General features: G+C 40.0%; 2 protein-coding genes across 2 annotated transcripts; both read left to right on the top strand.

Moving 5' to 3' along the window:
• The first annotated feature begins 15,987 nt into the window (after positions 1–15,987).
• On the top strand, positions 15,988–16,572 carry LOC149246731 (uncharacterized). The gene has a single exon (XM_089442389.1). It carries the CDS (start codon positions 15,988–15,990, stop codon positions 16,570–16,572), a length of 585 nt encoding a protein of 194 aa, XP_089298515.1.
• A 536-nt stretch (positions 16,573–17,108) lies between these two features.
• On the top strand, positions 17,109–20,294 carry LOC149246730 (uncharacterized). The gene has a single exon (XM_089442386.1). The coding sequence runs from the start codon at positions 17,109–17,111 to the stop codon at positions 20,292–20,294; it is 3,186 nt and encodes a 1,061-aa protein (XP_089298512.1).
• Positions 20,295–25,481: the final 5,187 nt, after the last annotated feature.

Here is a 25,481-nt window from a genome sequence, read left to right as displayed (position 1 = left end):
TAGCCGAATATGATACAATTAAAAGAGGTCCTCAAGAGACTGTTTTGGAGTACTATGCAAGATTCAATAATGTATACAACGCAATACCACAGAACCTAAGGCCTCCCCCTGATCTGGCCTTGTATAAATTTCCTGATGGATTCGACCCGGATATGGCATACCGGTTAAAAGAAAGAGCCCCTCAGACCCTTGCAGACATGCAAAACGTTGTTGTTAGTGTAGAAGCCAACTTAATTGCCAAAAGAAACAGAGCTAGAATGGAAAGAAGAACTACCTTTAAGGAAGAACCCTTAGCTTTTGATCAAAAGCTTGATGCTATCATCAGTGGCCTGCAAAGGCTGGGAGAAAGAGTAGAAAATGTCGAAAGGAAAGCATCATGGGAAGGACAACAGTCTAATACCATAAGGAACCCAAATTTTAGGAAAACTCAAAACACAAATGCTGGTAGGTCTAACCAAGACCATGATATAAGACCCCCTTTTCAAGATAACTATGTTGAAGGATCTACTTCTAGTGAACCCATAGAGGACACTCACATGAACCTGATGGATCTAAAGGGTGAGCATAAAACTTTCCTGTCCCAAGAAGACCAAAACGAACGTGACTGTAATGAGTTTCAAACTAAATCTGGTGAGTCTTTTGATTTTAAACAAGGATACAATACTGCTGTGTATGAAGTACACAAACAATATAAGCTGAGAACTAGGACTATTGACATTTCTGAACCTAGCAAAGCAAAGGATGGCAAACAGCCCAACAAGACTAAAGGCAAGGTTGTCATAACAGAACCAGCTGATCCAACTGTCCCGAAACCGCAACATGTCACTGTAGAAGACATAACAGACCTGCAACCTTCCAAAGATCAGCCTTTGCCACCTTTTCCCTTGGAAGAAAGCTCGAACAATGTTCCAAAAAACTTTCTTGAAACTAAAAACGCAAGCAATCAGTCCACATAACACTGATAAAGAAGAGCAAATTGCACATAATTCAAATGAAACAGAAAAAACTGCCATTATCAACACCAAGACTCCATTGGAAAAGCCATTTAATTTAGAGGCATAGATAGCTAAGTTGAAGATATCCATCCCCCTCTCAGAACTTGCCAAACACGATGAGTATAGACAACAAATTCAAAAATCACTTCAAATGCCAGAGGTTAAGGATGATGTAAATGTTTTGGATGACACCCCAGAGCTGTTGTTTGGTCCAGAAGTTAATGGAAAATCAACACATGGACCTGTCCCACCCTTTTATGTCAGTTTGCATATACATGACCAGATTTTACATAATGCTATGTTTGACTCGAGGGCATTGCACAATCTTATGCCCAAAGCAGTTATGGAAAAACTGAATCTTGATGTTACAAGACCTTACAAAGATTTATACTCATTTGACTCAAGTCAAGTGAAATGTTTAGGCCTCATCAAAGACCTGTGTGTCTCCTTAGTCCAATATCCCAACAAGACCATCCTCATGGATGTAGTAGTTGCTGACATTCAACCAAAGTATGGTATGATCCTATCAAGATCATGGGGAACAAAGCTCCAAGGATCCCTTCAATTAGACCTCTCCTATGCCACTATTTCAGTCTTTGGGCAACCAAAGAGACTGTATAGAGAAACACTCATGAAATATGTGGTAAGTAGTGAGAGAAAACCTGAAAATTTTCCCATTTATTTAATCCACTCTGATATGGATTCCTTTATTTTGTTTAATGATGACACAAATTCCCCAATTGATAATGAGCCCTTCGCTCTGGAACAACAAGCAAACATCAATGAAGAATCGGCTGCATATACTGATGAAACTGTCACAATAATTAGTGCAACCAGCATGCTAGAAGGAACTCCCCAAACAGAAAACGCAAATCTGCCCAATCCTAAGTTGACTAACACTTTAGGCACTGACCACAAGCAAGAAATCACATGGTATTTAGAATTTGATGGCTCCGTCAACAAGTTGGGAGCAGGGACAGGTGTCTGGATTCACAATACACATAACAATCATGCAGAAGGCCATGCCTATAGACTGAATTTCAAATGTACAAATAACATGGAAGAGTATGAGGCTCTGCTATTAGGCCTTAAACTGCTCAAAGCTATAGGAGCTGCAAAGGTGTCTATTTTAGGTGACTCTGATTTAATCATACAACAGATGAAAGGTAATTTTGTTACCAATGACAATAGAATGAGATCCTATAGGACGGCTGCCACGAATATACTCAATGCATTCACTGAGTTCAAGCTGGCCGTGATTTCAAGAGAGCATAACATTCATGCACACAGCCTAGCCACCTTTGCTAGTACATGCAAGCTTCCTTTTGACCCAGACCATCACTTCACAGCTGAAATAAAACATAGGCCCGTTGTCCCAAATAACGTTAAGGATTGGCAAGTATTCGAAAATGATACCCAAATCAACAATTTTCTCACCCTCGAGCATGAATTTTCAAATATTAACATCAACATGGATGCTATGAACGACTCCCAACACCAAATAACTGAAAATCTGCAAACTTTAACCGCTGCAACAGCAAAACAAATCCCGAAATCAACTATTTTTGACAAAACAAACATAGAAGAGCTGAAACAAATGCACTTGGAAGACATTGCCAAAGCAGAGGCAGAGATCATTGACTTAAAGGATAACTTTCTGCCTGTTGTCCTAACCCCATTAGAAGACATGTTTGACGCCAATGATGTTCGTAGAAAGCCAAAATTGCAACCCATTAACACTGATATAGAAGAACACAACATTGGAACAAAAGAAAATCCCAAAATGATCAAATTGTCCAGAAATTTGCCACCAGATCAAAAGCCCAAGTACATTGATTTTTTCAAAGAGTTCCAAGATGTGTTTGCTTGGAGCTATGAAGATTTGAAATCCTATGACACCTCGGTGATCCAACACACAATTCCATTGAAACCCAACCAGAAACCCTTCAAGCAGAAACTTAGAAGAATCAACCCTATGCTTCTTCCCCCAATTGAGAAGGAAGTAAACAGGATGTTTGATGCAGGTATAATAGCACCCATCAGATTTTCTGAATGGGTGTCCAATCTGGTCCCTACAAGGAAAAAGACAGATGAAATCAGACTTTGTGTAGACCTCAGAAATTTAAACCAAGTCTCCTTAAAATACCACTATCCTTTTCCCAAAATGGACCACATCCTACAAAGGGTAGTGGGGTCATCTAGAATCTCTTTGCTAGATGGTTTTTCAGGTTTCAATCAAATACTTGTTCACCCAGACGACCAGGACAAGACAGCCTTTACCACACCGTGGGGAACATTTAAGTATGTAAAGATGCCATTCGGACTCAAAAACGCTGGTGCAACCTTTCAACGAGCAATGGATATTGCATTTGCCAAAGAAATACATGACTTCCTAGTTGTCTACCTTTATGACTTGACCCCATTTTCCAAATCTGATGAAGAGCACCTCAGGCACCTTAGGCAAATATTCATGACATGTAGGAAATATGGCATTTCCTTGAATCCTAAAAAGTCTCTCTTTGGCCTTGAAGAAGGAAAATTACTTGGCCACATCATATCAAAAGATGGGATCAGAATTGACCCTGAAAGAATCCAAGCCATCCTCCAAATCCCATATCCAAGAAACATAAAAGAGCTACAAGCATTCCTTGGAAAAATCAACTTCCTAAGAAGATTTATTCCAAATCTAGCTGAGCTGATAAGACTGTTAAGCAACATGTTAAAGAAGGATGCCAAGGTAAAATGGTCTCTTGAAACCAAACAAGCATTTGAGAGTATCAAGTCTGCCTTAACCCAAACCCCTGTCCTCACAAGCCCACAATTTGACAAAGATTTCATCATTTTTTCGTTTGCATCTGACCACACGATAGCAGCTGTCCTGCTGCAAAAGGATGAACAAGGAGCTAAAAAGCCAATTGCTTTTTTCAGCCGAGCCTTAAGAGACGCCCCTTTGAAGTACCCAATCATGGAAAAACAGGCCTCCACTCTTGTTAAGGCCATCAAGGATTTCAGAATGTACATTTTATATTCACATGTGATTGCCTATGTCCCACACGCTGTTGTAAAAGACATATTGACCCAAGAAGGATTAGAAGGCAAAAGAGGCAAGTGGATTGCAAACATCCTTGAATATGACATAGAAATAAAACCAACCAAGCTGATAAATGGACAAGGTTTAGCTAAACTGATGTCCGAAACAAATTTTCAAGCCCTAGACATTAACCAGCTAGACAATGAACCGGAGCTGTCGACTCCACAGATCAGTGAAATCTTTTTACAATCCCCATGGTACGCTGATATATGTTTTGTATTGTTAAACCTGTGTGCTCCCCCAGGATTGTCCAGGACTAAGAAAAGATTTTTGAAAATGAAGGCTTTAAAGTTTTGTGTTATAGATGGTGCATTATTTTGGAGAAATCATGAAGGTATACTGCTTAATTGTTTAACCACGAATGAAACGAACAATGTCATGAAATAATTCCATGCAGGTGACTGTGGAGGACATCTATATTGGAAGTCCACTGTTGATAAAATTTTAAGGGCAGGTTTCTATTGGCCCTCTCTTTTTGCAGATGTAAATAAGTTTTCCATGTCATGTCACAAATGCCAAATCTTTGAGGGCAAGAGAAAGTTGTTACCCCTGCCCCTTAAACCCATCTCAACCAAAAAACCTTTTCAACAATGGGGTCTTGACTTCATTGGAGAAATCCATCCCTCTTCCTCAGGCTAGCACAAATGGATCCTAACAGCCACTGACTATTTCACTAAGTGGGTTGAAGCCATTCCCTGTAGGCAAGCCAATGACACCATCATTATCCAATTCCTTGAGTGCAATATCCTTTCTAGATTTGGCTGCCCTGAGAAAATCATCACTGACAATGCCGCTGCCTTTAAGTCCAAAAAGATGATCAATTTCTGCCACAGATTTCATATTACCTTGGGCCACTCTACAGCCTATTACCCTCAGGGTAATGGCTTGGCCGAATCATCTAACAAAAGCCTCATCAACATCATAAAGAAAGTGCTAAAAGAAAATAAGAAGAACTGGCACAAAAAGCTGGTAAATGCCCTATGGGCAGACAGACTTTCAAGCAAGAGATCCATTGGAATGAGTCCTTATGAGCTGGTACATGGCATGGAGGCCAGATTTCCTTCATCCCTGAGCATTCCTACTATCAAAATATTACAGGAAATTCAGTCTGAACCAAATGACATTCAAAGAAGAATCAATCAGACCATTCATCTTCAGCAAACCAGAGAACAAGTTTATGACAAAGCTCAAATTCTGCAAGAAAAGCTCAAAAAGATGTTTGATAAGAGAGCTAAAGCTGAGGATTTTAATATTGGTGACAAAGTTCTAAGATGGGACTCAAGAAGGGAAGACAAAGGCAAACATGCCAAGTTTGATTTCCTATGGAAAGGGCCATTTGTTGTTTCTGTTGTTCAGGGAAATAACACTTATTTTCTCAGATCTATAGAGGACGGCACTGCTGAAGAAGGCCTTGTGAATGGCCGTATGCTGAAACATTACCATGATCCCTTTTAAGGGATACAGTGCAGCTTTGTATATATTTTTGTACAGTCCTATTTGTATATATCAGCACTCTGTTTTATTTTGTATAAGCAGGCCGATGGTTTAAGGAGCAGCAGTAAAATTAGAAGACACAGCCAATGCGAGTAGTCTAGTTCTAAAAGCTCTATCTCTACAACAATTTCAGCAAAACAGCAAGAGGAAAACTATCACATTACAAGCAATTCATGGTAGCAAAGAACTATTTGCAGTCAAAGGCATGTTCCAACAGCATTGTACATAATTACCAAGCACGCAGAAGAAAGCAGGCGATGCTATACAGTTCACAGTAATTCAGTTGAGGAGGAGGTTGTTCATAGTTCAAAGTTTTACATTTTTAGCAGCCAGAACAAAGAAGTGTTTCCAGTCTACAGCAACAAATAGAGAATCAAGGCAGTCTGACCTGCTGTTCTTGGCTTTTCACAAGGAAAAGCCATCCCCAAGTGGAGCCACTGTTAGCCTCCTGTTGCAACAGGTGTTCATTTTTCATGATTGACATTTTTACATGCCAAATATGTCATACTTTGCAGGCTACAGTGTTCCATATTTCCACAAGATGCCATGAAGGGTGTTAGTCCAAATGCCACTACTGTATTTTGATTTTGATGAATTGTTCCAGTTTTGAAAAGTTTTTAGAGGGAGGTCCAAAAAGTCTAATCTTGGTCTCCCTAGGTTTCAATTTCCTGTTTTGGAATATAGAGAATGTATCTGTCCAAACAATTTAATCTTGGCAGATTTGTAGATAGGTAGAGAATCAAAGGGACCCAACTACTTAATCTAGGCCCTAGCAGAAATAAGTGTAGATTTAGATAGCAAACATTCAAAAGAAAAATTGAAAAGCTGGGTCTGCAAGTCTAAGTGCACCCAAACCAAAAATAAGAAAAAATGTTAGGTGAATAGGCTGGGTGGGTAGCTATAAGGTGGCAGAATGATGATTTATGATCAATTTTGTGTTACAAAGTGTTTTATCTTTTCAGATCATAGTTATCAGGCGGTTTTCATCTGAAGGAGCTCAAGCTGGACATCACTAACTGCCCCTTCTTCTAATTCCCCAAGTCACTTACTAATTTCCCCAAAGAGGTCAAGATCTGCTTGATTCCTCTTAGTTTCATCATTCTCCATGTCATTTGCCTTGGTGAAGATTTCCTTCACTCAAGGATCCTTTATTTCTCATTTACAAGTTCTTTTCCCCAAAATTAGCCTAAGGTCCCCTACCTTAGCGCCTGCTGATCATCTCCATATTAACTACTAACTCTAGTACATAACTCCCTATCAGTTTTTCCCTTCCCCTACTAAAACTATGTATATAATACTCCCCTATGTAAATATCCCCTCCCTGGCAATATAGCCATATTTCTTCTTAGTCAGGGAAAAAGCAGTCTATTTGGGGCTGTTTTTAGCCCATCCGTGTCATAGCAGGAGTTAGATGACACCTGGTCATGCTAACAACCTCCCCCCTAGCCCTAAAACCTTCAAAAAACTCATATTTCGCCCCTATCCCTAAGTCCCAAGTGTAAATATATTAACCCGCGCTCATTAAACCCATAAACCCGTTTTCCTAAGTCTAAACCCCCACCAGCGCGCATATTAAAATGGGAATATTCCCCGGAATCCCGCCCTTATACCTCCGTCGTTTCACATTCGCCGCCAACCGTTAGATCGCCCGCCCCACAGATCTACGGTGGGCGGGCCTTCCCGTCCCCCAACGCGCCCGAAGGTTAGCGTCTGGGAGATGGGCAGTATTGCTGCTGTACTCCCGCCACGCGTCACCTTCCCGGGCGTGGCGGAGCCTCCTCCCCCGAAACCACCTTTGTCCAAAGGCAGTGCGCCCAGAAACCACTTACCACCTCCTACCCAGGGACGTCACTCGCTTGCGTCACCCCCATCTGCCCTGTCACCATGACACATCATCCGCTGCATGGCCTCCTACCACTGTACCGCTGAGTCACCCTACCACGTGTCCTGCCACCGTGTCCCCTGTCGTACTGCCACGTCACCTCCGTACGTGATGACATCATCCCGCTGACGTCATCCGCCGTACAAAGTCTCGTCATGCTGACGTCATCAGCAATTTTAGCGCGAAGGGCAAAAATCGCACTCTGGAGCCCCGGAATCAGTTTCTGAGGCAGTTTTTGATGCGCGATTTGCTGGATAAAATAGGCCTGAATGGGGAATCTTTTCATCACGCAGCCCCCAGCAAGCCCGAAAGGCGCCGAATGACCCGTTTTTCTTCGCGAAGCATGCAGAAAGGAGCAGAAGACAGTTTTAGAGGAAACAGAGGCCAAACAGTGGCCATTAATTTTTTATTAGACCCACAGCAAAGGAGAGAAGCGACCCAATTCATTTGTCAGAGAGTATCAGAGGAAAGAGAAGCAACAAAGTGTACCAGTTAAATTGTTTAAAAGAAACCTTCAGTTCCCAAAGCAGGTTAACATTTAATGGCCGCCAACAAAGTCAAATCAGGTGTTGAAAGCCCATCCCACCTCTCAAATCACAGTTGAATCATTTAAGGACACTGAACTACAATGGAGTAGAGACCCATGCACAGTTATTGCAGAGACAACTGCACCAAGCCACCGAGGACAACACATTCACTCAGTCCCCATACGGCAGCCCTCAGCACAACCCAAGATATTTTATGCATTTATTTCTCGATGGGATTAGGTTAAAGTAATCATCTTTCCTCCATACCTGTTTAGGTCAAACTTTAAATAAGCAACTTTGAAGAGTTTTCCCTATATATACCACCCTCTGCACTGCTTTAAGGGTTGGTCGATTGGTAATTCTCACTAGAGACTCGCACTGTATACCTGAAATTTTTTCTATAATCAAAGACTGCTGAAGAGTTTGGAGTATGATTGTCTGATGTGTTGATTTTTGAAGAATGAATGTGGAATTCCTGTGCTGCAGCCTAGAACAATAAGTGCATCTTACCTCTGTTTTATTGTTAACCACTATCTAAATAGCAGGAAGAAATATTAGCTTAGAATTTGTTTACAGCACTCTATGCTCAATTTCTATTGTTTCTGTATGTTTTCATCTGAATGAATTGGTAATGAATATGAATTCCTTCTGGCCCATATTTACCCTAATTCACCTGTGTTCGCTAATTATCTAGGGATTCTTTACTGCCCCTGGGTAGAGCTCTGTTATCTCCTTCTGTTAAGCTGAATGAGAGATTCTTGATTGCCTCTCATTCCTTAGCATTCATTCCATCCTTTAAACCTGAAACGTTGTTTCATGTGCAGCTACCTTGCTCCATATATCTCTCATGTGCTCAATAAAATGCACCACCATTCTTCCTCCTCGACTCCATGCCCAATGGTTTGAGACTTATCAGACTATGCTTTGCCTCTCTACCCGAAGACATCAATTTTCCCACCAAAATCAAAACAAAAACCCTCAAGCCCAATACCTAGCCTAAAATCAATTTCAACAAATCTGAATCATAAAGAGAGAGCCCTCTCTGATTGCAGGTTGGCTAGAACCTGTAGTCCAAAGTTGGTCTGTGGTTACCTCGGCCGTATCATTTTCCGGAGCTTAAGGACAACCTGAGTGATAACAGATGTGATTTTGAATTGGCCAAGGCCCAAGACAGTTACTGAGGTAAGAAGTTTTTTGGGGGCAGCCCAATATTGGAGGAAATTCATTGCTAATTTTTCTTCTATATCAGCTCCTTTGCATGCATTGACAAGTGTGAAAATGGTTTTTCAGTGGGGAGGAAAACAACAAAAGGCCTTTGATGAACTGAAGGAAAAGATTAGTTCAGCTCCAGTATTTGCACTTCCAGACTTGAGGCAGTCATTTGAGATTTAGACTGATGCTAGTGAATACGCCATGGGTGCAGTCCTCATGCAACATGGTAAGCCTATCTGTTTTCATTCGGAAACTTTTAATGGTGCAATGATTAACTATCCTACATATGAAAAGGAATTGTATGCATTAGTGCAAAATGTGAAAAAGTGGAAACAATACTTGATGGGTAAGGAAACAATCATTTGCACTGATCATAAACCATTGCAATACTTGCAATATCAACCAAAGTTGAAGCAATCAAGGCACTTCCGGTGGATGGGTTTTCTTCAACAATTCCACTTCGTAATCAGGTATATGAAAGGTATCTACAATAAAGTTGATGCTATGCATTCTAGGCCTATTGTTAGTGCAACTACTTTACTCAAACATAGTTATGTTTTGCATGAAACTTGTATTGATCAATATCCATTAGACAATGACTTTCAAGATGTTTATGCAAGCTTGAGTCAAGGTAACCAGGTAGAGGAATTGGATTATCATTTTCATGATAACTTGTTGTACCATACTGGAAAGCTTTGTATTCCACAGGGAGAAAGAGTTAACATCATAAGGGAGGTACATACTTCTCTTATTGTTGGTCATTTTGGTGTAAGTAAGATGGTGACACATCTATAGAGGTATTTCTATTGGCCTCATATGCTTGAAAGTGTGTCACATTTTATTAAAGGATGTCCATTATGTGCAGTCGATAAGCCTAGCAATAGGAAGTTAGGATTGTACACACCACTTCTGGTTCCTTCACAACTGTGGGAGAGTGTTTCTATGGATTTTGTAGGAGGTCTTCCATTGTCAAAAAGAGGTCATGATTATTTGTATGTAGTTGTGGATAGGTTCAACAAAATATGTATTTTGATGCCATGTAAAAAGAAAGTTACAGTTTAACCACCCATTGTTAGTGATCGTGATTCTCTCTTTGTTGGGAATTTTTGGTCAAGCTTGTGGGGATTCATGGACACCAATTTGAAAAAGAGTACAACTTTTCATCCACAAATAGATGGTCAAACAAAGGCAGTGAACATAACATTGATACATCTTCTTCGTGGGTATTGCAGCAAGCATCCTAAGTTATGGGATGAACATTTGCACTATATTCAACATGCTTACAACCGGACCAAGCTCTCTTCAACTCAAACACCGCCATTTGAGGCATGTTTGGGATAATTGCCTAAATCTCCTTTGGATTTAATCTTTGGAAAAGATGTTTCTATTGACGGTCATAGTGACATAGACAAAGCAAGAAATTTCATTGAACAAATCCAATTGGAACACCAAAGAGTTCAAGAATAGCTTGAAAAGAGCCAAGGAAAGTACAAAGCAAGGCACGACAAGCATCGTGCAGATCACAAGTTCCAAGTTGGTGTTGAATTTTGGCTTCACATTAGCAAAGAGAGACTCCAAGGAGAAGGTAAAAAGGTAAAACCAATTAGATATGGTTCATTCAGAATTTTGGAAAAGATTGGTAACAATGCCTTCAGGTTGGATTTGCCTTCATATATGCAAATTTATGTTGTTGTTAAGGTTGAGAACTTAAGGTTGTATGAGCCTCCTTTGATTGAATATCAAGGAGAGAATGTTAAAATTCCATATATTGAAGACTTTTCTCCATAATTTCTTGATGAGCTTCAGCAAGACACTATACTTGACAGAAGAATAAGGACATCAAAAAGAGGAAGTGTCGACTATCTTTGAGTGGGGCTCAAGGGAACAAATCCTTCAAAATCCAAATGGATAGAGATTGGAAAGGTGAGGGAACTGTACCCTCACCTAATGAACAACTGAAAGTGATATTTTGGGGTCTAAAAGGCTTCCAATGGGGAGGAATGATTAGGTTCTCAGAATTATGCTCAAAAATCAAAATCTTCAGAATGGTGTGGAACCTAAATGAACGCATAGTGCTCGTCATCCTGAATCAGACGCAACTTGTTTCGCACAAAACGGACTCTGTATGAATTCATAAATGAGTTTTGTCTTCTTTGTCAAACAAGGAAATTAAAAAAAAAAGGATAGCTCAATCAATAGTCTGTACTGCTGACATGGCGCTGACTAGACTACTTAGGTGGCTCTGATAGGGCATGGTGACGTTGTGCTCACTGGGTTTATTGATGGTGAGTTAGATCGTGCCAAGTGGCACACTCTGATTGGTCTGAGATTTGTGGTTGTGATTGGTTGGAATGGTGGCCAACCACGGGATGACATGTGGCCCAGCCGAAGGCCGCCATGTGGTAGCCTCGGAGGCCACCAAATTTTTTTCAAAGGTTGGGTGGAGGCCACCGAGGTCGAACCCGTGACCTCCCAACAACAAACACAACAAACTACCAATTTCTCTACACGATGGGCCTTAACCATCATAGGAGTCCGCCCATAATTGAATTAGCACTAATGCGAGTTGGGGGTGGAACTACCAGCGACGAGCTAGTCACCGGCGATCCCCCATGTGAACAGTTCATCCGCAAATGCGCCTCTAGATAACCGCTAACATAACTGTTCACTGTAACTACACATGTGAAGAAGAAAATTACGCCACATTTGTAACCACTAGGGAAAGGGGCTAGCGCCGAGGGCTAGCCCTTGGGTGCATTGCCCCCATACGACCTCCGTTTTTTGCCTATTTTGGGCCTTGGCAGACTTTTCAACCACCCGACAAATCCACCCAGATTCCGACGGATTTGTGGGCCAGTTAGCAGAATTTCAGGCCAAAATGGTGGTTCGGTGTCAGAAATGGTGCAAATTGTGGAGCGAATAGTGGGGAAACTAAGAGAGGTCATAAATTCTCTAGTTTTCGACCAAATTGGAAGCAAAAAGAGGCTAGGTAGCCATTTTTTGGACATTCTGGACTCATTAGAGCAGGTTTCAGAAGCATTTGAGCATTGTAAACACATATTAAAATAATTATCCAAGCTTCATTTCCAGCTTGGTTATGGGTCACCCATGTTTATGGGTTAGCCACACAAAATACATTTTGAGCATAATAAAGAGGCCTAAACCATTGGACGCTGGACTAAGGAGACGTAGCCCAAGAGGGGTGAACTCCTTCATCTTGTTATTATTGCGATGTGTTTTTGGTGATGTTCTGTACATTTTTATGTTGCCATTCAGTCTCTTATTTATGTTAAAATTGCTCATAAAATTAAACTCAAAAACTCATTTTACACTTGCAAAACTCATGAATCCTTAAGCACGTGAATAGAATTTTGTTTCTAATCTGAGGAGTATCTTAGCACAACAAAATAATACTCTTAATCAGATCAATGAATTATTGTCAGAAAAATTTCGTTAACACAACTAATTTTAAATCAATGATATCACCCTCATCCTCACTCCAATTTGGCTGCTTTTTTTTATTTTTAATTTGGGTATCTTTTCGCAAGGAATCTTAATCGTTTATTTTTTTTTGTAAATTTCGCATCAAAAGTTTCAGATATGATCTGCAAAATCACCACCCAAAAAATCCTGCAAAAAAATGAAAAAAACAAAACAAAACAAAAAACCTCCCGCTTTGCCCAAGAAAGTGCTATATGGAGGTCATAGCACATGCATGAAGTTTTTTTAAAATTGATGCAAAACTTTGAAACTAAAAATGTGTTAAACTTTCATTCCCATAGAGTCGTAACCTGAATCTAATACCATTGATCCGGATCTTGGGGGGAGGCCCTCAAGGTCTAAAAAATTGAAATGGATATTGGGGGGAGGCCCCCAAGATATAAAAAATTGAAATGCCACAGGTAAATTCCATGGGTGGATAAATATCATGGGTGAATGAATACCATGGGTAGATTCCACTTACAATACCATGGGTGGACGAATACCCTGGGTGGATGCAACTTACAATACCGAGTAGTTTCCATGGGTTGATGAATACCATGGGTGGATGTGACTTACAATACCATGGGTGGATGAATACCATGGGTAAATGCCACTTTCAATTTAGATCACACAACGAGGCTAAGAAGTGTCAGGAAATAGTAATTCATCCATTCAAATTCATCCAAGAGAATGCTCTCAGGGTTGATAACACACATCGAAGAGAATGTTTACAGGTTTGATATCACAGTGAATGATGCAGTCTCTGCAATTATTGTGCAAATAAAGAATTCCCATCCCAGTATCCAAGGTGATGTAGTAGCGGGTTTTCTAGTCAAGAATATGGTTTCATGGTTGGCCTTTTAGCCTGGAAAAGAGAGAGGAATTAATTGAACCATTGGGCATTCATCAATGGCATGTAGGTCAAATTGAAGACCAATGTCTTCAATAGAGAGTCAGTGTAAGTCGGGCTCGGCGAAGGGGAGGCGAACTGATGTTCTGCAAACCACAAATCATGTACATGTTGAACATGGGTAGGCAAAGTATCAGGGCCAATATTGACTCGAACCTGATCCATACCTAGATTACACGAGCCTCTCGAACCTAAGCCAGACGTAGACTACATGAGCCACGTGGTAAAAATTGATAGGATGGAGGACAAAAATTGAAAGCTCTGATTGGGCGATTTTGCCCAGCCCAAGCCCAGATAGGAACACCTTCAATGTAAAAATTGGGATATCTAAAAGGCTAAAAAGTAATTGATAAAGTGAGGGTTTGAAAAGTGAGTGTGGAGGATTAAAAACTTAAAAATTAAAAATAAATAAATATGGCTAATTCTACCCAACCCAAGCTCGTAGAGGAACACTTTGTAAAAATGGAGATATCTAAAAGGCAAAAAAATAATTGATAAAGTGAAGAGTTGGAAAGTGAAAATAAAAGATAAGAAATATTGAAATTAAAAATAGAAGAATTAATTGTGACAATGCGACATTGGACGGAGAGAAGAGCCGAGAGCTAGGGTTTATGCGATCCAGCGCTTGAGATAGGGCTGGAATACCACAGAGTCAGACTGGCAGCATTGTTTCGAAAGGGGCAATTGCTGTCGAACTGGATGGGAGCAAAGGGGTCCAGTGGGACCCCAACGTTTAAGCAGATTGTCATGCAGAAACAGCAACAGAAAATGAAAGAAGGAGTCAGAATAGAGGGAATGAACAGCAAGATGCAGAATGGCAGAAAAAACAAGGAAAAGACACCAATGATGCCTGACAAGATAGAAAACACCTCAGAAGTCAGGAATAAAGAGAAGCAGAACCGAGAAGACACAAAAGACAAAACGGCTGCAAAGTTTCAACCCTCAGAAAACGAGGAGGAACGACCTAAAGAAGACAAAGAGCCAAAAAACAAAAGCGAGGTCCAACCGGAGAAGGAGGGGGAGTCCAGCGCGAACCCCAACAGGACCCCTATGACCAGCAATGCATGTAAGCCCAAGAAAAAAGACAACCTACGGGTGACAATCACTGACCCTGAAATCCAGGCCTATAGGGAGCACATGGCTGAACATGCCATCATTTGTAAATTTATGGGAGTCTGGCCGTCTGAAAGGACTCTGTGCCAATGGATAAGACAACAGTGGAAGCCGAAAGGAGATGTGCAGTTGCATCTGGGGGCTAAAGGATTTTTCACAGTAGTCTTTACAAGTCTAGAAGATAAAGATAGAGTCTTCGAAGGTGGCCCTTATTTTCTAGCAGCAGCAGGCTTGTATATGAGACCTTGGAAGCCAAACTTCGTCCCGGAAAAGGAATCTTTCACTCAAGTACCGGTCTGGATCAGACTTTTTTCTCTCCCAATAGATTATTGGGGATTGAATGCCTTGAAGCAGATAGGGGATAAGCTAGGCACCTTTGTTAAAGCCTCGGAGGCAACCATGCAGAAAAGATATACCTCCTACGCTAGAATTTGTGTGGAACTGGATGTGTCCGGCGCACTACATGAAGGTTTATGGCTCGAGTACAGGGATGAGGAATAATTTCAGGCTTTAGACTATGAGCAAATACCTTTCAGGTGTCGGAAATGCCACGAGCATGGGCATCTGATAAGGGACTGTCCACTGAATAGAAAGGAGGTAGAAGACGAGAAAATACAAAACAACAAAGACAAGAACAACTTCACCAAACCAAAGAACAGGCAGCGTGCCAATAGAAGAAGGACTAATAAAGGTAGCACAGAAAGAAACTACTTCAGTAACCCCTTTGAGATCCTAGATCTTGAGACTGACTCGGAGGAAAAGCAAAATATACCTAATGTGGAGGCAGGGCAAGAAGGACAGGAAGAACCTACAGGGAAAGAAACCGCGGAAGGAGATTTCAATGGTGAAATCCACATGCAGGATAGAACAGCAGAAACGGACGAAGAAACAGAGATGTTAACAAGTGAAGCGGGAAGTGAGGATCTGGAGCTGGAAGAGACCCTAGCTATGGAAGGAATGGACCTTACGGCGATTGTAGAAAGCTGGAGAGCCAAAGGGATTGAAGCAGTACCGGAGGAAGAAATCAGGAAGGTCAATGACCTCTTCATTGCACGGCAGAATGCAGTAATAGAGAAACAGAAGAGAAAATTAGGCATCATCAAAGGAAGCAGCCCACACTACAAAGCAATACTGGGAAAAACCTCTGGCTCAAGGCACAAACGCCGTAGAGGCCGCAAGTCAAGTGGAGAACGTCTGCAGGAGCTTGGAGAGATGTTGTTCAACGCAGGTAAGATTAGGCAGCTAAGTGATTATCCGTCCTTCCAAATATTTGTTTAAATATGAAGATAGTATCATGGAATGCAAGGGGGATCAACAGCCAGGCCAAACAGAGGATTATGAAGCGGCAAATGCAAAAATACAACCCGGATATGGTGTTTCTACAAGAAACCAAATGTAATAGAGTCATCATAGATCGGCTACGAGTTAAGTTGGGAAGAAATTTTGAAGTCCTAGAGATCGAAAGCCAAGGGCGAGAAGGAGGCTTAGCTACTTTCTGGGACACAAGGAGATACCAGATTCTAACAGCGGAAGCAAGCAAAAACTACTTAGCACTGGAAGTGCAACCTACAGGTAATTCTATATCTTTCTTATGCATCAATGTCTATAGTCCTCAGAAGTTAGAAGACAAGATTAATTTCCTAGAGTCTTTATCCAAATTTATAGAAAGGCACCCTGGTGCTAAATACATATTGGGGGGAGATTTCAACATGATCACCTCCCTCCTGGAGAAAAAAGGAGGCCTCAGAAAACTAAACAGGGATGCGGAGGCTCTCATAAGTTTCATTGATAATGCAAGAATGGTAGATGTATACCCTAAGAGTGGTAAATTTACATGGAACAACAGAAGGGTGGTGAAAGGTTAATATCTTCTAGACTGGATCGTTTCTTAGTCTCGGAAAGCTTAATTTTAGATGGAACGGTAGTTGAGTCGAACATCCTCCCAAGTGGAGGGTCGGACCACTGGCCGATCTCACTAGCTGTTGAGCTTCAGGGTACCCCCAGGAACAAACCCTTCAGGTTTGAAAAGTTCTGGATAGAACACCCCAACTTCCTCACAGTGGTGGAAAAATGGTGGTCAGAACCTTTAGTTGAAGAAGGATCCAAAATGTTCAATCTTCAAAAGAAACTAAAAAACATCAAAATGAGATTAAAGGACTGGAATAAAACAGTATTCGGAAATATCTTTCAGGAGAAAGCTATCATCGAAAACAAGCTGGAACAAATTCACAAGGATGGTGCGGCAGGCTACAGAAATGAAGAAACCTGTGAACAAGAAAAAGAGCTTACTCAACAATGGCACAATAGATGCAAGCAGGAAGAATCATTATGGAAGCAGAAATCAAGAATCCTTTGGTTGAAGGAAGGGGAGCAAAATACTAAGTTCTTCCATAGATCAGCCATGGACTACAGAAGTGCCAACAAAATCCTAGAACTAAAAAACAGTGAGGGAGAACTCCTTAGAAATCACAACGAGATATCAGCCTCCCTATCGGATCACTTCAGCTTCATAGCGCAAGAACCAGGGATCAACAGAGAGGAAGCCATCAAAGAAATTACCAATGTCATACCTAAAACCATCACAGAGGATCAGAACTGGGCCCTAAGAAGAACAATCACCATGGAAGAAGTCGAGGAGGCAGTTAGGAGTATGCCAAGCGACAAAGCTCCTGGACCGGATGGATTTACCATCAACTTCTATAAAGCCTGCTGGAACATTGTAAAGCAAGACATTTGGGAGATCGTGGAAGACTCAAGACGATCCAAAACGATCCTAAAATCTCTAAACTCAACTTTCATTGCTCTTATACCCAAAGTGGAGGAAGCTAACACACCAGAAAAATTCAGACCCATAGCCCTTTGCAATGTCATCTACAAGATCATTTCTAAGGTCATAGCCAATAGGCTGAAAGCAATCCTCCCTGGCATCATCTCGCAAGAACAGTCTGGCTACGTGGAAGGCAGGCAAATTCTAGACAATATTTTGCTTGCACAGGAGATGATTCACTCACTTCATTCGTGGAAAGAAGCCGGAATGCTCATGCAGTTAGATCTTTCCAAAGCTTATGACAAGGTAAGTTGGTCTTACCTGGAAGCGGTTTTAGAAGCTTTTGGTTTCAGTAGACAATGGATCAAATGGGTTTTAGCCCTCATAAAATCTCCTAGATACTCTATCCTTGTGAATGGCGCCCCTTCTGCTCCCTTCAGCCCTTCCAGAGGCATCAGACAGGGGGATCCCCTGTCCCCATTCTTGTTTGTCATTCTAATGGAAGGCCTTAGCAGATTAATTGCCAAGAAAAAAGCAGAGGGTCAAATTAGAGGTCTGCAACCTATCAGATCCATTCCAGCTACAACTCATCAACAGTTTGTGGATGATACCATGTTACATGGTACTCCAACAGTAAAAGAAGCTTTAGCTTTCAGAGACATTCTCAATCTTTTTAGCAAAGCTTCGGGAATGGAGATTAATTTTTCCAAATCTACCATTTTCTTCTTCAACACGCATCAGGCTATCCAATCTCATCTGTCTAGGCTTCTGGGGTTCAAAATTGGCTCCTTACCTTCAAGATATCTTGGTGCCCCTCTAACTCTCAAACCTTGGCAAAAGGTTCATTGGGAGAAAGTCCTAGCCAGTATGGAAAGGAAGTGCAAACATTGGACTAACAGGGCTCTGAATTTCGCAGGTAGATTAATACTAACAAAAGTGGTCTTGCAGGCTATCCCTCAGTACATGCTATCAATTCTTCCTGCTCCAAAAGGAATCTTAAATCAAATGAGAATCATCCAGCGCTCCTTTTTATGGAGTGGAAACAGTGAAAAGAAAAAATGGTCTTTGGTTGCTTGGCAGAAACTGTGTAAACCTAAGGATAGGGGGGGTCTTAATTTGGTTGATCCCTCAGTGGTAAATAGAATCTGCGGGGCCAAAATATGGTGGAAATGGGTCTCTGACACAAGCCTACCATGGGCCATTCATTGGAAGGAAAAGTATATGCCGAATAGCACCACTCTAGAACTTATAAGAATGCAGGACGCTCCCAACGGATCGCCAATATGGAACCATGCCAAAAACAATAGAAGTATTGTTCAGGACTATAGCTTCTGGGAGATACGAAATGGAACTCAAGCACTCTTCTGGGAGGACGCCTGGCAGCAGTCCCCGAAACTGGACACCCCTCAACTTCTACCCGTGAAGCAAAACAATCAAAATGAGGGCAAATTCAGAGTCAATCAATACTGGAACCCAACCAGTGAAGACCCAGATTGGCGGGAATGGACAGTTTTCAACTCTACCTACAACGAAGACATTCAGGAAACCATTCAAGCTTTAAATCAACAAATCCTCAAAAGAAAAATCCGAATTGCAGCTGAAAATGATAAGCTCAGATGGGGGCCGAAAGGCAACGGTGATTTCTCCCTGAAAGAAGCCAGGAGTATCATAGAGAGGGAAGAGCAGCCTGATATAGTGCCCTGGACCGATAAAGTTTGGGACAGTCTACAATGGCCGAAGGTTAGAACTTTTCTATGGCTTCTTATGCAGAAGAAAACTCTAACTTGGGAAAACTTATTGAAAAAAGGGTTCAGGGGACCTTCTAGGTGTCCTATGTGCATGGAGGCGGCGGAAACAATGAATCATCTTTTTAATTCCTGTGAGTGGGCTTCCCAGCTCTGGCACTGGATGGAAGAAGTTCTTGGAGCTTCTGATCGGGACAGAGACTCCATTCAGGGAACCATCATCAACTGGAGGAGAAACTTTTCTAGAATTCGAAGAGTTGAAAGTATATGGAAGTGCGCCCCAGGCTTTATCTTATGGACAATATGGAAAGAGCGGAATCGAAGGATATTTCAGGAGGAAGTAAGAAACATAGAATGTGCAAAAGAATCAATCACAATTAACATCAAACAGCTCATACAGACAAAATGTAAAGAAGAACCGAATGAAAAACCTTCGGATCAGGACTTACGCATATTGAAGAGTTTTCAATTGGAGGCCTCCAGCAATCAACCGACTGGGGGAAACAGGTCACAACCTTCATCGCAAATCCTCAGATGGCAATGCCCGCCAGAGGGAGGCCTAAAATTGAATTTCGACGGGGCATCGAGGGGCAACCCAGGAACAGCAGGTATCGGAGGCGCAATTCGCAATCAGGCTGGCGACATTGTTCATATCTACTGCAGGGCGCTTGGAGAAAGCACCAACAATGAAGCAGAGTTTGCGGCGCTTGAGCAAGGATTGAAAATTCTAAGAACAATTCGACAAGGGAATGTCATAGTTGAGGGGGATTCTTCCTTGGCCATCACGGCGGCCAAACGCTTACAAGCAGGCACAAGAGCCAGTAAAGCCACCAAACATTGGAGGCTGGCTAAAGCCACTGAGAGTATAGCGGAGCTGATAGCAGAAATGAGAGGCATGGTTTTCCAAACAGTAAGAAGAAAGGCGAATGGGTTGGCAGATTTTTTGGCAAACCATGGTGTTGACAACCCGAACAAAATTTTGGACAGCTGTTGGCAGGAGGTAAACTGCCCAATCCTCAAGGTGACATGTGCACAGCTGGCAGAGAAGGATTTAATCCAAGCCGATCCAACCTAGCAGGTGAAGGGTTCGGGTTATGTTACCGGAAGTTTGATGATACCGGTAAAAGCAGCAATAATAACCAAGGCAACGGAATGACAGGACATCTCTGGCGGTGGAATTCCTGGCGGCGGCAGGCCAGCCAGATGAGTGATCATTACAGATCGAACCACAACATCAGCAGTATCAAAATAAGACACATGGAAGGGATCCGTATGGGGAGGCATCAATAACATTTATGGTGATCTCAAAAGAGGCGGGTTGGCTCGAGGCAATGCATAGGAAGACCAGACATGCAGGCAAACAGGGTATTTCAAACACCACTATTAACCATAGCAACAGATCAAACGTACAGGACACTTGGCATAATCTCAATTGGATGATGCGCAACCACTTTCATTCCAATTCGACCTGTAACGGCCTTGCTTGTGCGAACCTCAATCAAATTTATTGCAACAGTACTCACACTTCTAGCGGGATTAAGACAAACCTCAGGAGGGCTCACAAACGAAAACACTATAAATCTGAGGGCAGACACCCTATTTTCTCCACAGTTTCTCATCATAGTGTCGAGCACGCATCCGTGAACGGCAATTGTATTAGCTGGGAGGAGCACAGAGAGTTAGATATGGAAGCGGGAGATTGCCGTTGTGCTGCTGCAAATCGGGACCTTCAAGAGGCGAAGAGAGGCTATGAAACCCGAACGGCAACTAAGAACAAACGAAAAGTTGCTGAACTGGAAGCCAAGGCTAAGCAGGAGGAAGAGGGGCGCACGGAGGAGGAGATTGCAGAGGAGGTAGATTGGATGAAGGATCCGGGCACCCCCTCGAAGAGGGCAACTCAGTTTGTCAGAACAAAAGCAGAGAGTTGGCGAACCAAGACTCTCATCGCCAAAGCTCTTGAATCATTCGAGAAGGAAAAGCAGCAAATTGTGACTGAGGTGAACCTCACGGAGGCTCAAATGGCAAAAATAATCGACTACAACAGTTCGCTGGACGGCCGAATCACTACTGTGCATGAGGTTGTTCAGACAGTCAACATAAAGCTTACTCTGCTCATCAGGCTCCTGAGGGATACTGTAAACCCAGCGCCCGTAACTCCGCAGCCGGCCACAACTGAGGTGCAGGAGAACGAACCAATTGAAGCCCTGCAAGCAAGGATGGACAAACATATTCGGGAGATGGGTCTGGACACTATCAGTCAAATGGGCAAGTTCATCTAGGGTAGTCACTTCTGATGTTTCCTTCGTCTTTATCTATGTTTCGGCCTCAGTCTATCTATGTTAATGTCATGAACTGTAATGTCTCGGCAGTATCGTTTTTTAGGCACAAGTTTAGCTCGGGCCACCCTGCGCGGTGTGCATTTTGCAGTCTCTTTTTTCTGAAATCTCTGAGCAGGTGATAAGTTATGGTCTATTGTACATCCCTGCTTTCGATCTGCTTCTGCGGATTTTTTGTACTATATTTTGTGACATAATATAAACATCTGACTTACACAAAAAAAAATAGAAAAATAAATTTTCAAAAATAAATAAATGAAATTTTAATAAATTATATATGGAAAAAAAATTAAACCCAAAAATACAATATAGGAAAAGACCAAAGCCAATAAGAATCCATTAAATTTCTGGTGGGTGATTCTATTCAACCATAAACTAAACAATAATCCAAACTCTCGATTATACCATATAATTTAAAAAAAAAATTTAAAGTTTTTTTAATAATATATATATATATATATATATATATATATAATTTATTTTTTAAAAGAAGATTGTCAAATTAAATTAAATTTTGTTTTTTTAATATCATTAAAATTATTAAATTAAATTTTTTTTATTTATGTTTTTATTTTATTTTAATTTAATTATCAATGATTATTAGGTCGATGGTAGAGATTTAATTTTGGTTTAATATTTTAAAATATTTTTAGTAATAACAGATTAAAGGTTTAGATTTATCTCAAAAATAGTTATGCCCTTTTTAATTTTTTAATTGAATTGACTAATTAAAAAAATGATATATATATACAAAATGTTTTTATAAATTGAGACTCTCCACAATAAAATGAAATAAATATATATAATTAAAAATCATATTCAGATATATATATATATATATATACACACACGTAGTCTCACTTAATAATGAATTAATCTTTTTCACTGAAATTTACTAAAATATGGCAATACATTTTCAAGATTTTTTGTTGTTTAAGATATATTTTTGAATGTATAAATAGATTCAGCACCCTTGAAAACCTTTAAGACACTAGAATTATGCAGATTAAACAATTTAAACTCAATTTTTTTAAATCTCTATCAAAATTTGATTAAAATTAACCAAAAAAATAATCATAAAAAATTCATTCCGTTTATAAATTAAATTACTTTTTATAATAAATAATTATACTAATTATTTAAAATAAAATTATACCTATTTAATTTTTATTATAAATAAAATAAATATTTTAATTATAAATGAAATAAATATTTTAATACTTATCCTATATTAACCTTCAAAGACTATACCATCGCTATTATTGAACCACTCAAACATCATCAACTTTAAAGAAAACCATAAAACGACATTAAAATCAACAAGTCGCATCGTCCAGCTTTACGAAAGCTAAAGCTATTAAACATTCGAATGTCATGATACTTAATGAACATTTTAATTTTATTATATTTGATATATATACTCATATATTTTTTTATAATGGATTACAGTTGTATAGTTTTAAACCTCAATTTAAAAATTGAGGAAAGAGACTTCTGAACGGAAAGCCAATATTCATTTTACTAATTATTTTGTTTGAACTGTAGGTAAACACTTTAATTTTATTATATCCGTTTAGGATGCTTGTGATACACGCTGCAATAAAATAAGGTCAATATGACAAAATGGTGATCTCACTGTGAGAGAGTTAAAATATGTTAAACTTTTTTTAAGGATGTTTAATCTCACAGTTTAAGGAAACTTTGATGTTTAAAATTAATAGAGAAGAAGAATAAATGGTTAATTTTGTAGTATTTTTTATGATTAATATTAATTGGGGTGTTTTTAATCATAATAGCATCTCTAATGCATTTATAGGAAGACAAGTTGCATAAATAAATATTTTGATATTTAATATCATTATCAATTTTCTCAAAAAACCATTGTCATAAACATCATAGTCAATGAAACTATTCATATCTTTCATAGATTGATTTGGAATAGATTAAGATTGAAATGAAAGAACATGAAACATGGAGGGGTACTTTTCTAGGTGAATAAAAGATATATGTGTACTTCGCCTACTAATCTACTTTTGGATAGAGGGACCCCTTGTAGAGGCCTTGGTAGTTGTAATGATTTTCTTTACTCCTTCCAATCAAAGCATGAAGAGGACTAACCTTCTAATTTAAGAGATTATCTTCTTGCACTACTTAGTAGTGATTAGAGAGGTTAGAGTAGTCAAGGTTAGTACTTGTGGTATCATATTGTTAATCTCATAGGGCGACATTGATACTAAAGAGCCTATATTAGTAAACACCATGGCACTTCCACATATATGGTTGTCCAGATATAATGTCACAAACTTAAAGTGGGGGGTAAATCACATGGTACCCATCTTTGAAGTGATTGATGGCATTGTTGATTGATGAAGGCGTCTTGTCCCTAGCTTGACCGACCAATGGTGTGTGGCTCAAGGTGTGACATCATTAGGAGCTACATCTTCTTGAGGATGCTTTTTGATATCAACTTCTTATGGCAACCACTTTAGCAATTAGGTGCAATAGTGTCCCCTTCACCTATATCTATGAGTGGAAAAGACACTTGTCTTTCTTCGGCTCTTTGTGTTCCACTAGTTGGACCTTTGCAATGGAAATAGTAACATCGTGTTTTATATTGATGATATGGTTTGTCCTATCCATGGAGTCTTATGGTGTCAGGGTTGAATAAGAGCCCTAGGCTTTTAACTTAGCTAATGTCAATTATCTAGTTTGACATTTGTCATTATTGTGTCAATGGATTTTGTGGTAGTCACACCATTTTCCCATGTCCTTCAACTTCTTGTTTTTCTTCCTAGGATGTCGCTTTTATTGGTTGTTGTTGAGTAGGTTATATTTTATTTAAATTTTGTTCCTAGAGTCAATGACACCTTTACCCTTCTAGTGTTGTGATTGATTTTCAACCCCAAACTCTTTCCTACCCTTCCACCAAAAAATATTCTCAATTGTGACAATGTAATGACAAGTGGCTCCTAGTGAAGAGATGTCATGAAACTCGATTTTAAATGTGGATATTTACGTGGGTTGTTGTTGTAGAATCTTTGAAACAAGTGATCCTAAGAGTCTTGAATACCAAGCTTTGTACATGGATTATGACATGTGTTGGTGTATTGGAACACAATTTGGTCTTTACCATGGTGTAAAATTTTCCATCTTATCTATTGGTCTTCATTATTTTTAACATGTAAATACTCTTCCTTATGGGTATTGACTAAATCCTCTCATGTAGGTTCAACATGATACAATTCAAAATTATCTTCGATATGTTGCACATAAAAAGTCTCCCACTAATATTTTATCATTTCTATGTTATGTCACTCTAGGGCTTCCTAAAGCAACAACTGATAGAATCTCTTACTCCATCACTTTCATTTTTTTCTACCTTGGGAGACTAGTTGGATTGTCAAATGAAGTCTTAATTATCATACTTGGCTAGTTTGAGACCCAACTCCTTATACATTATGCTTGTAGGGACATGGATAGGAAAATCATAGAGAGCATATTCCTATTACAATGATAATCCATATAAGATTAAGAATGAAATGAAAGAACATGCAATATTGCAAAGAAAAACTGATATATAGTTTTGAAAGAGCATTATTATAGTTAACACCACCTCTTATTAATGAATCAAATGGTGAAATGTTGCAATTGATATAGTAATACAAAATGGATAAATTTGTGATAGCTTATTTTTTAGAAGAGATGTGATGACTACACCATAACCATAACAATAGGTTGAACTTACATTTTATAATAATGTCAAACAAACCTAAGTGGAAAGCACCCTAAAATACAAGACCCTAACCCTAGTATGATTAAGGCTGAGCTAGAATGTTGACCTAGATAGATGAGATGCTCGGGAAAATGGGAAGCCTTGGCAAGTTCATAATTTTTAAATCAATGCTTTGTTTTGAGCCCTTGTCGGC

Source organism: Pinus tabuliformis, chromosome 7 (assembly GCF_031772625.1).
Source record: "Pinus tabuliformis cultivar Carrire ecotype Pingquan chromosome 7, CPIR1, whole genome shotgun sequence".
Lineage (NCBI taxonomy): Eukaryota > Viridiplantae > Streptophyta > Pinopsida > Pinales > Pinaceae > Pinus > Pinus tabuliformis.
Note: the sequence above shows the minus strand (reverse complement) of the source record. Positions and strands in the feature narration are given on the sequence as shown.